Consider the following 12281-nt stretch of genomic DNA (forward strand, 5'->3'; position numbering starts at 1 on the left):
ATTACAATGAGGATAAACAAATGTGTACTTCTGGCAAAAATAGTATTGGAATGAATGCGGAGAAAACATTTATGTAGATAACATTGATGTAGAACAATGGTTTTCTCTCCGCCAACGAGTGGATTGTGAACAGTTTGTGTCATTAACAGTGCTTGTGCCCATAGAAATAGATGTGGGGCGCGGGATGTTCTCCAATGCTAGAAAGGGGGCTGAGTGAAAAAGTTTGGGAACCCCTGATGTAAAATAACCATAAATAGGGTATCTATTGGTGAATATGGAGGAGTGATTTGACTGTGTCCTCCACTGAACTTTGCTATTTAAAGTGAGATCAGGACCCGTATCCACTAAGCGTCTCAGGGTTAGGGTTAGGGTTAGTGCTGATGTAGGATCAGGTCCCCATCTGTCCATATAATAGTATTCATTATGATCTCAAAGGCAAAACTAGATCCTAGATCAGCACTCCTACTCTGAGAGGCTTTGTGGATACCGGCCCAGATCAGAATAAATGGATTGCCCACTGCTGTCAACCCCCTGTGGGTTAATTGAACTAACTTGGTTACTTTGGGAACTAAAAGCTCATTATCAATGAATGACTAACCAGTCCCCTGTATTTTTACGAGTACAACGCCCCTAAACTACCAGATACTAAATGATTAATTGAGGACTAATTAGGTACTAGGCAGCACTAAATAAGCACCTTGTTCTTGGCTTCCAAAGACAAAGCGTTTTGTGCCCAGACAGGCTGGGCTGGAGGAGTACAGAGTCTAGGAAAGCACCCGTTTCTCATTCATGATGGCTGACCTTTCCTGACCCAGACTGAACAGTGTGTCTTTCCCCCAGACCCTGAGAGAGATCCTGTAGGACTAAATGACAGTGCAGTACTCAGAGCTGTACTCAGTGCTTTACAGTGGAACACTCAGTCTGGACTCACCACTGTCTGGTGGTTGACCTGAATAACCTCGTCTCCTGCATGGATCTTCTTGCACTGGTCAGCTGGAGACTGCAGAGACAGTGACAGACAGAGACATGCCGAGGGGGTTGTCAATTATCAGCATTCAAGTAGGATAAGTAAAGGTTAGGACACATAGCCATCATAGCAATTAAATTAAAATATAATGGTTATTAGAGACCTTTCTTTATGGTATAGGCTATATAGTGCTTTGGCCCAACTCCTCTGACTTCATTGTCATGCCTAGGACAACATCTATGGCATGATAATGAACAGAACAAAGGAGTTGGCTAAAGTACAAACAGGGCCTGCATCCACAAAGTAACTCAGAAAAGGTTCTAGGAATCCTGTTAAAAACCTGTTTTAAAACACACAAAAAACTCCCTGGTCAAAATGGGGTTTAGATTTGATGTTAATTCACTGCCCAGACAAACTCTGAGCCAGGAGTAAAAATCAACTCATAAAAGTTTGTCTCAAATGGTAATCCTGACAGTTTGAGGTACCGCAAAGGAAAGATAGTGATGAAGCCCATTGATATTGTTGCAAATAATGGGGAATAACCAATCATGATGAGGCTTCACCAGCTGTGAACTCTATAGCACGCTTCAGATAACCCCGGTGACTGTGACTGTACATCAAATGTTGCAATGGTAAAACATTTCATATCATTTTTGCCTGACACAATCACTTTGTCTACTCTTAATGATTGCCTAATATGTTGGCAACCATAACCTTTATTTTTCTTTTTTATAATAGCTGAATTTTGACAACATTACCGTTATATCAACACACTCGTCACTCCCGTTTAACAACTCTAAATCACTTCGGCACAGTAGGCATCAAGTCATTTGCCAATAATGTTGCAAACAACATTGCATACAACATTTGAAAGGTCTATCATTTTCATCAACACAATCAAAGGTAACATAAGCCAACTAGATGCTTTCAACTGCCGAACTTATAGGCAAGCCCAGTTTAGGCATCGTTTTTAACAACATGATGTTGCGCTCCAAAGAGATAACTTGAAATAACATGCTGTAGGTAATAAAATCATCGAAAGAAAACCCCGTTTTTTTATTAGCCTAGTGGGTATACATATTTACAGAATTAGGATCTTAATTTGAGACAGTTTACTGCAGAAGGAAAATAATGATGTAGATTATAATTAATGGATTTTTTTGGTAAGGGTTGATACATTTTTCGTTAGGGAAAATCAAGTCTGTCATTTTAAAGTGTAAATAACACACTTTAGAATCATTTTTAAACCTTGAATACCCTACAGTTTGAAATGCAGGAAAATTATCAGAAACAAAAGAGTGATTAAATTAAGATCCAGGTATATCGTGAAATAGGCCCCATGTGAAACCATTGTTAAAAGCACAAGAGATAGTGTTGCATGTAGAAATTATTTATGTGTTGATCAAGATCCAAACATCAAATAATTATTTTAACAACTCCAAAGAGAGTGTACATGGTGCAGGAACCATTGACTCGCTGTATTTTTCTATTATCAAGACACCTGCTGGTAACTCTTAACTGATTAGGAGCGCTCATGAGGTCTCCTAAATATCTGTCAACTAGGTGGGACTCTTATGACTAAAGAGGCGTCATGCATAGCTTTTATTTTTAGGAGTGAAATGTCTCTATTCTAAGCACTTAAGACCAATGTTCTACTCTGAGATGCTTTGTGGATATGGGCCCAGATCTGCAAGGACAGGCTTCCTTGGCACAGCTTTATAAGTTAGATAAATTATGTTTTCCCCCAAAATGTCCAGTAAGTCTAAAGAGTGTTGATCTCAGCCACCATTTAGCAGCAATTGAAAGGAGTAACATCACTTGGCAGAGAATCAAACATCACCGGCCTCTATACCTCCTCCCTTCATACCATGGTAGTACGACTTCACACTTTGTACAATATCACTAATAGTAACTTCATTTCCTTCTTCAGGGGCTCGGAAATGATTAATGAACTGTCAGTCACAGCACCCATTCCCTCTCCATCTCCTCCAGAGGATCCACAACATCCCAGTCATGCTTTGAAAGTGTTGCTGAATGGAAGAGCTGTGGTTCTCTGTGCCATGCTGCCATCTGTAAGCCTGTCATCCCTCCTCGGTTGCCAACCCCAATTAAACACCCAGATGATAATTAGGGGTTCACTATTTGTTGCACTAATTGAACAGTTACCCCAGAGCCCCAACCAGAGAGGCGGGTCATTACAGGACTACAAGAGGCTCACGTGGAAAACGAGCAGGCCAATGGTAAAACAGAATAACAGTTATGGGTGCAAGAGTTGGTATGGTTAGCAGAGACTGTTTAAAGTAAAACAATTGTTTTTCTACAGGGACACATGGTCCAGGAAGTAGACTTACGTTCTCAGTGGTCCCAGTGATGACATGAAGGCCGTCATATGTAGATTTGATGTACATTCCCTAAATGAGAGGAGAGAGGGTAGACTGTATTCAACTAAAAAGGAGAATAATGTAGTTATAATGATGAGACGTACACTTCATATCTTGGTATGACATTACAAACAAGTAAAGTTAGCCTGTTTGCTCTGTCACAGAACTATCCTGACAGAGTCCTGGTTCAGCTCCTGCGGAGGTATGATTGAAGGTGTCTATAGTGTAGTCTTAGTACTCACCAGGCCCTCACTGGGCATGATGTTGGTCAGGTGCACAACCTCCAGATGGGCCGACTGGGACACCAGCGAATCAGAGGACAGCGAGATGATGTGGTCACAGATCCCAGACAGTGTTTTACACTGCAGACACAAGAAGACAGGATGGGATCATTCAATATGCTGCAGCTCACACTGTCAACTAGCTGATATGAATTACTGCCTGAATGTCTCTCATTCGTCAGATGACTGTATGGTGGAGAGAAACGACACAGTGTAAGGTGAGCTTCGGGATCGTGCATCATTTCCTGGAGTTCAAGAGTACCACTTTGCTGGTGTAGGACAAAGAACCAACTGGGAATGTAGTGATGGGGAAAGTAGTGATGGGGAAAAACCAATACAGAACTTTACATACACTTAGGTTGGAGTCATTAAAACTCGTTTTTCAACCACTCCACAAATTTCTTGTTAACAAACTATAGTTTTGGCAAGTCGGTTAGGACATCTACTTTGTGCATGACACAAGTAATTTTTCTAACAATTGTTTACAGACAGATTATTTCACTTATAATTCACTGTATCACAATTTCAGTGGGTCAGAAGTTGACATGCACTAAGTTGGCTGTGCCTTTAAACAGCTTGGAAAATTCCAGAAAATCATGTCACGGCTTTAGAAGCTTCTGAGAGGCTAATTTACATCATTCGAGTCAATTGGAGGTATACCTGTGGATATATTTCAAGGCCTACCTTCAAACTCAGTGCCTCTTTGTTTGACATCATGGAAAAATCAAAATAAATCAGCCAAGACCTCAGAAAAATGATGAACATACTTTGGTGCGAAAAGTGCAAATCAATCCCAGAACAACAGCAAAGGACCTTGTGAAGATGCTGGAGGAAACAGGTACAAAAGTATCTATTTCCACAGTAGAACGAGCCCTATATCGATATAATCGAAAGCTCAGGAAGGAAGAAGCCACTGCTCCAAACCCGCCATAAAAAAGACAGTTTAAAGGCAATGCTACCAAATACTAATTGAGTGTGTGTAAACTTCTGACCCACTGGGAATGTGATGAAAGAAATAAAAGCTGAAATAAATAATTCACTCTACTATTATTCTGACATTTCATATTCTTAAAATAAAGTGGTAATCCTAACTGACCTAAGACAGGGAATTTTTACTAGGATTAAATGTCAGGAATTGTGAAAAACAGAGTTTAAATGTATTTGGCTAAGGTGTATGTAAACTTCCGACTTCAACTGTAAGTGTCATGATAATATCGTATTGTGAGGTCCCTGGCAATTCCTAGCCCTAATGACAGAGTGCATGGAGTCACTCTCTTCTCCTCCTGCCTGTGTTTTAGAGCAGAAAGAATAAAGCACTGCATGCCATTATCTGAGAATCTGACCCGCTTTTTAATGAGCGATTCTTTGGCTTATTCATCATCTGAGACACACATGGCATTCTTCAAAGGCAAGCTACGGCTTGTCATCCTGGGTTTAACAAGCTGAGGAGTAAAGGGGTCCTTATTGCTCTATGTAGCACTGTATTAGCAGCATTGGAGCCTGTCATGTCCTTCAGATGTCATGTCGAATGTACTGTATGTTGGTTTCTATCACTGCCACAAGTAGCACAGCGGCTAGAACTGGCTAGCTACAGTGACACAGCCATAACTCCATCGATTCCCTTAGTCTCCAATCGCTCTCTCTCTCACTCACTCTCTCTCTCACACAGACACACACACAGACTGACAGACAGACAAACACACATCTGGCCTGTACATAGTTTGTCCTAGCTTCTCTCTCTCTCTCTCTCTGTCTAATTGCTGTAGGCAGGAATGCCCATGGGAGCAGCAGGGAGGTTCTGCATTATTCAACACAGACTGCCAACCAAAGGCCTTAAAACTGCGGCTTTAGAGAAATACACAGGCAGACTCACACACTCTTATTAATAACCCAAACCCTCTTCTTCCATAGTGCTGCCTGCCTGGCGATGAGGAGGCTGCATGTGACTGCATTATCACATGTTCAAGTGTGGGCATGTGCCCTAAATAAAGTAGAGAGAGAGAGTGTGTGTGTGTGTGTGTGTGTGTGTGTGTGTGTGTGTGTGTGTGTGTGTGTGTGTGTGTGTGTGTGTGTGTGTGTGTGTGTGTGTGTGTGTGTGTGTGTGTGTGTGTGTGTGTGTGTGTGTACAAACAATGTGTAAAGATTCATTGGTGTTTCAAAATCATTGACCAACATATTGTTTGATGATTTATATGCCACTGTTATTTTGAAAACCTTTGTTAATTTGTGTCATGTGTAACCTTTATCATGACTAATGTTTTTTATCTTATGACTGTAAATAAGATGGTAACACTTTTTTGGGATAGTCCATCTGTAGATGCTCTACAGACTATCTACAGACTATCAATAACATGTCAACTAACTATCTACAAACCCTATCCTTACCCCTAACCTTAACCCTTATCCTAACCCTAAACCTAACCCTTACCCTAACCATAAACTTAACCCTTACCCTAAGCCTAGTCCTAGTCCTAACCCTTACCCTAACCTGTATTCTAAACCAAACCATAACCTTAGCAAGCAGTTGCTAATCAACAGATAGCTTGTTGATAGTATGGACAATCTGGACTATCCAAATTATGTGTGACCAATAAGATTTGTGTAAGGAGCCAGTTAATGGTTGATAGGAAGATTTGTGGATCCTTGTGTGTCTTTGTGAGCAGTAAACCACATGAAAAAAGACTCAAAACTCACCACATGAAGAATCTTGTTTTCTGTCTCATACACCGTGCAGTCCTGCAAGACAATTAAAGACCAGTTAGAGAAAAAAAACTTAGTTGGAAGACTGTCTATTGAGAGTGTTTAAAACAGGGAAGTTATTTTCAGTAGGCCATCTATTCCTGACAAAACTTTAACAGAAGTATAACATTGAGGTATGTAGCTAGGTATTCTGTGAGAGAAATATTGATGCAATAGTATCTAGTTAATAAAATTCCCTAACATTTTTCATACCCCTGGACAACTCACCTGTTGTACTATGGTGGTTAACTCCAAGCACAGTTGAACAATGTTGTTCTTTAGTAAGGAGTACTCTGTCACACTGACAAATGGAGATCTAGCAGGAGAGAAGTACAATATGTAGAGTTCAGAGATGTTAAAAAATAAAATCTTTGCATAAGCCCTCTCCAACAACTTTACAATGAAAGAGAACCATTATATAAACTATAAGACACATGCAAATGAAGTTCCTCTGGGAATATTTTGTTTTTCTAAAGTGCTATTTATACCCTATGGAGACGGACCCTACGGAGCATAGCGCAGTGTCGCAATATCGTTTTTCGTCACAAAAGAGGTGGCTCCTTGTAGCACGCTTTATCATTCTACTTACTCCCGTGCAACATGAAAATGGTAACGTGCCATATCATTCCTTGCATAGCCATAGGGGAAGTGTTGTGTAGGCAATGAAGCTTGCTTGGTTCCTTGATCTGATCTATAGGGTATGCATCACAGTAACCTTCACTGAACAAAAATGTTAACGCAACCTGCAACAGTTTAAAATGTTTTACTGAGTTACAGTTAATATAAGGAAATCAGTCATTTTAAATGAATTTATTAGGCCCTAATCTATGGATCACACATGACTGGTAATACAGATATGCATCTGTTAGTCACAGATACCTTTAAAAAAAGTAGGGGCATGGATCAGAAAACCAGTCAGTATCTGGTGTGACCACCACTTTCCTCATGCAGTGCAACACATCTCCACCATGGGGCAAGCTGTTCACAATGTTGACATCAGCAAACCGCTCGCCCACACGACAACATACTGCCATCTGCCATCTGCCCGGTACAGTTGAAACCATGATTAATCCGTGAAGAGCACACTTCTCTAGCGTGCCAGTGGTCATCGAAGGTGAGCATTTTCCCACTGAAGTCAGTTACGACGTCAAACTGCAATCAGGTAAAGACCCTGGTGAGGACGACAGGCACGCAGATGAGCTTCCCTGAGACAGTTTCTGACAGTTTGTGCAGAACTTTCTCGGTTGTGCAAACCCACAGTTTCATCAGCTTCCCGGGTAGCTGGTCTCCGACGATCCCGCAGGTGAAGAAGACAAATGTGGAGGTCCTAGGCTGGCGTGGTTATACTTGCTCTGCGGTTGTGAGGCTGGTTGGACATAATGCCAAATTCTCTAAAATAACGTTGGAGGCGGCTTATGGTAGAGAAATGTACATTAAATTATCTGGCAACAGCTCTGGTGAACATTCCTGCAGTCAGCATGACAGTTGCACGCTCGCTCAAAACTCGAGACATCTTATGGCATTGTGTTGTGTGACAATACTGCACATTTTAGAGTGGCATTTTATTGTCCCTAACACAAGGTTCACCTGTGTAATGATCATGTTGTTTAATCAGTTCCTTGATATTCCACACCTGTCAGGTACATGGATTATCTTGGGAAAGGAGAAATGCTCACTAACAGAGATGTAAACAAATTTGTACACAACATTTGAGAGAAATAAGCTTTTTGTGCTCACAGAAAATTTCAGCTCATGAAACATGGGACCAACACTTACATGTTGCGTTTATATTTTTGTTGAGTATATTTTGCATTGATAAATCAATATAATCTCAGTGACTTTTTAAACAATAAAACAAACAATATTGTGGCCTTATTAGAATCCCCCAAAATGTATTTTGTTTAGAAGTGATAATGTTGTTCTAGACTATTTGAAAACATCAAAATAGATAGCCATGTGACATATTTTGCTGATATGAGACCGAATAAATTGAAGCAGCTTATCAAATTGGGATAATGTTGTAGGTTACAATGGCAACTATAAGTATTTGCCCGGACATATTTTTAAATTATAAATCAGATTATTTCACATGGCGATGTGGGAAACTAAAAGGCTAGCTAACTTACAGTGTTTAGCCAACTTGATAGTAAGGGAAGACAACAAGAACAAGCCCTTGAGCAAGGCACTTAACCCCCGCACAACAACAACTCCCCGGGCACCCACACCTCTCCAATAAAAGACGGTAAACAGTGCCAGTCAAAAGTTTGGACACACCTACTCTTTCAATGTTTTTATTTTTTTTGTTTTACTATTTTCGACAATGTAGAATAATAGAGAAGACATAAAAACTATGAAATAGCACATATGGAGTCATGTATTAACCAAAAAAAGTGTCAAAATATATTTCTTAAAAGTAGCAACCCTTTGCCTTGATGACAGCTTTGCACACTCTTGGCATTCTCTCAACCAGCTTCATGAGGTAGTCACCTGGAATGCATTTCAATTAACAGGTGTGCCTTGTTAAAAGTTCATTTGTGGAATGCCTTTCCTTCTTAATGCGTTTGAGCCAATCAGTTGTGTCGTGACAAGGTAGAGGTGGTACACAGAAGATAGCCCTATTTGGTAAAAGACCAAGTCCATATTGTGGCAAGAACAGCTCAAATAAGCAAAGAGAAATGACAGTCCATCATTACTTTAAGACATGAAGGTCAGTCAATCTGGAAAATGTGGAAAAATCTGGAAAAATAACTTTGAAAGTTTCTTCAAGTGCAGTTGCAAAAACCATCAAGAGCTATGATGAAACTGGCTCTCATGAAAGGACAGGAAAGGAAGACCCAGAGTTACTTCTACTGCAGAAGATAAGTTCATTAGAGTTAACTGCACCTCAGATTGCAGCCCAAATAAATGCCTCACAGGGTTCAAGTAACAGACACATCTCAACATTAACTGTTCCGAGGAGACTGCATAAATCAGGCCTTTGTGGTCGAATTGCAAAGAAACCACTACTAAAGAACACCAGTAAGAAGAAGAGACTTGCTTGGGTCAAAAAACACAAGCAATGGACATTAGACCGATGGAAAACTTGTCCTTTGATCTGATGAGTCCAAATTCGCAGTTTCTTTGTGAGATGCAGAGTAGGTGAATGGATGATCTCCGCATGTGTGGTTCCCACCATGAAGCATGGAGGAGGTGGTGTGATGGTGTAGGGGTGCTTTGCTGTTGACACTGTCTGTGATTTATTTAGAATTCAAGGGACACTTAACCAGCATGGCTAACACACAGTGAAGGCTCATCAGAGGAGGAAGGGGAGGACCATCCTCAGTGAAATTTTTATAAAAAATAAAAATTGTGAAACATTAAAAAAGTTATCCTTTTTAGATAAAACTATACTAAATATATTAATATTTCACCAAATAATTGATTAAAATGCACTGTTTTGCAATGAAGGTCTACAGTAACTTCAACAGCACTATCTGGGGTAGCACCATGGTTTAGCCAGAGGACAGCTAGCGTCCATTCTCCTCTGGCTACATTGACTTCAATACAAAACCTAGGAGGCTCATAGGCCTCACTCCCTTCCATAGACATGGTAATTATGACCACTTCCGGAGGACGTCCTCCAACCAATCAAAGATTTTGCAGTATAAACTGACATGTTGTCCATCCAATCATAGAATTAGGATCAGAGAATGAACCTAAGCTGTGTTCGAATACCCATACTAACATACTATACACTACATACTATATACTATGAGTTAATTTTAGTGTACTGTAAACAAACAGTATTGTTGGGCGTATTAGCTCTTTGCCTGTCGATGGGAAGTTGATGCTGTTGCTATGCAACCTCTTGCAAGCTAGTTAGCATAACAAATGCTACTAGTTAGACATTTTACGACTTTGGGTGTGTTCTTAAAGTCAATCTGGAGTGCCAGAGTGCGCTCGTAAATTCAGTGCGTCTCGCTCTCGGAGCACACACTGGACGCTCGGGCCGAGGAGTAGGGTTGATTTGAGCTTTCTGACCTTACAACGGCAGTCAAGCACCCAAGCTAACGTTGGCTAGCTTGCTAGCTACTTCCAGACACAAATGAGACCACTGACCATTTTACTCACCCTAGCAGAGCTGATTAGGCAGTTTTCATGTTATCCAGAGCAGTGTGACTGTAACTGTGCTGCGGGCAACAATTTAATTACGCGTTTTTTGCTGCCATTTACTGACACCGGCCATATTCAACGGTTGTTGAGCTCTCGTAAAATCAATATGCTGCATTCTGTTACACTCAGACGAGAGTGCTCTGAAATTGGAGTAACGTTAGATAGCCAGAGGGAATTTACGAAAGCACCCGAATGTCCATTGAGAATGCACAACGACTATACAAATTAGCTAAGATAAAAATGAAGGGAATAATCAAGTCAATAAATGTTGGGTAGTTAGATAGCCTAAAGTTAATATACTGGCAAGTTTGATGTATAAGTAGCCAACTAACATTAGGTAGATAGCTAACATACTGGTACATACTGCTGTAATGATATGCTATGTGGTTGGTAAGGACAGCGTAGCTAACAAATTGTCAGCCAACATAAATTGTAAGGTAACTTATTTGAAAAGTAATTACTTTATTACATTGTTCAACATTTTCTTAACATATGTCATAATTAGTTAAAGCAATGTATCCGCTCTCGTTGTACTTCGGCTGTATACTTCCCGCCATTTTGTTCAAATCTGAAAACAATGTGAAGCCACGCCCATTTCCTTATGAATTGCTTCATGGGCCCTAAAGTACAAAAAGAGTGTCCTCTGCGTGTATACTTCATGTTTTGGCTAATTTAGTACGACATCCGGAAACTTTTGGCATACTAACTATATCCATACTATGACCAATAAGCATACTATATACTCAATTCATATCACAAATAGTACAGTTAGTGTGGTTAGTATGAGTGGTTAGTATTAGTATGAGTATTCAAACACAGCTCTAGTGTGTTGTATTTCGCTACACTCGCATTAACATCTGCTAACCATGTGTATGTGACAAATAAAAAATTTGATTTGATTGTGCCCCAGAGCATTATGGGGGTTCTATGTGTTGAGAAGCTTGGTGACATTGTTGGATAGAGATTAAGAGTGACGAGTGATAGTTTATCATTTTGGGGATATTATTTAATTCAAATTAGTTTATATTCTAAATTGTTTTCAGAACTTTATTTTTGTGTCCAGTTAGTGCAATTTATTTAGATTTGCCTTGCTAACTCCACTAATAAAAGTGGGGGGCCGACCTCTGGTTAGTTACATGAAGAAGGATGAAAAGGTGTGGGCGTTCAATACCAGCTGGTGTCAAAAGTATAACGTAAACTCACTCCATTCTGTACAAATGTGAGTAACCGCAACATTCAAACGAGGCTACAAAGAAAACTAATGGGAGTGTAGCGACTGTGTTGACTTCAAAATCGGGGGTGTGAACTAGGTTTCTATTCAAGATCGACATGGTAATGGCTCTATAGTATTGGAGAAAAGTTGAACACGGGACGTGTCATGTCGTAACGTACAGCACGCATAAAGCAACTATTTCTGTCTTACAATCTCTCTCCACCAGGTGTAGCACTTCTATCATCCTTTAAAAACAAGAAATGGACAGTGACGGTGGTAAGGTACCTAGTCATTTTTTGCGTCATCATGCGATCATCATTCTCAAAGCTGCTGTTTACTTCTAAGATCACTTTAGCACCGCCCTAAAAACCCGAGTCTAATTCGACACAAACCTTCAAATAGGTATGTAATGACACATTATATAAACTCTTTATAGTGTTTTATTTACATTTTAGAGGCGATAAGGTGATAAGTTGGACAGATCGACTGAAAAAAAGCAATTTTCCCACACATCTCTCCTTCTCACTATCAAGCATTAGTTTCGCTTC

General features: G+C 40.1%; 1 protein-coding gene across 2 annotated transcripts in view; it reads right to left on the minus strand.

The window, feature by feature from the left end:
• The window catches only part of LOC139422969 (connector enhancer of kinase suppressor of ras 2-like), a 72527-nt gene that overhangs the window by 46476 nt on the left and 13770 nt on the right, over positions 1-12281 (minus strand). For both annotated transcript variants that reach the window (XM_071174501.1, XM_071174500.1), the window contains exons 4-8: positions 6597-6684; positions 6324-6365; positions 3591-3710; positions 3319-3378; positions 932-1000 (exon numbers count right to left, since the gene is read on the minus strand). In XM_071174501.1, the coding sequence (XP_071030602.1) occupies positions 932-1000; positions 3319-3378; positions 3591-3710; positions 6324-6365; positions 6597-6684 (379 nt within the window). The remainder of the gene's footprint in view (positions 1-931; positions 1001-3318; positions 3379-3590; positions 3711-6323; positions 6366-6596; positions 6685-12281) is intronic.

This window comes from Oncorhynchus clarkii, chromosome 12 (genome assembly GCF_045791955.1).
Source record: "Oncorhynchus clarkii lewisi isolate Uvic-CL-2024 chromosome 12, UVic_Ocla_1.0, whole genome shotgun sequence".
NCBI classification, from domain to species: Eukaryota; Metazoa; Chordata; class Actinopteri; order Salmoniformes; family Salmonidae; genus Oncorhynchus; species Oncorhynchus clarkii.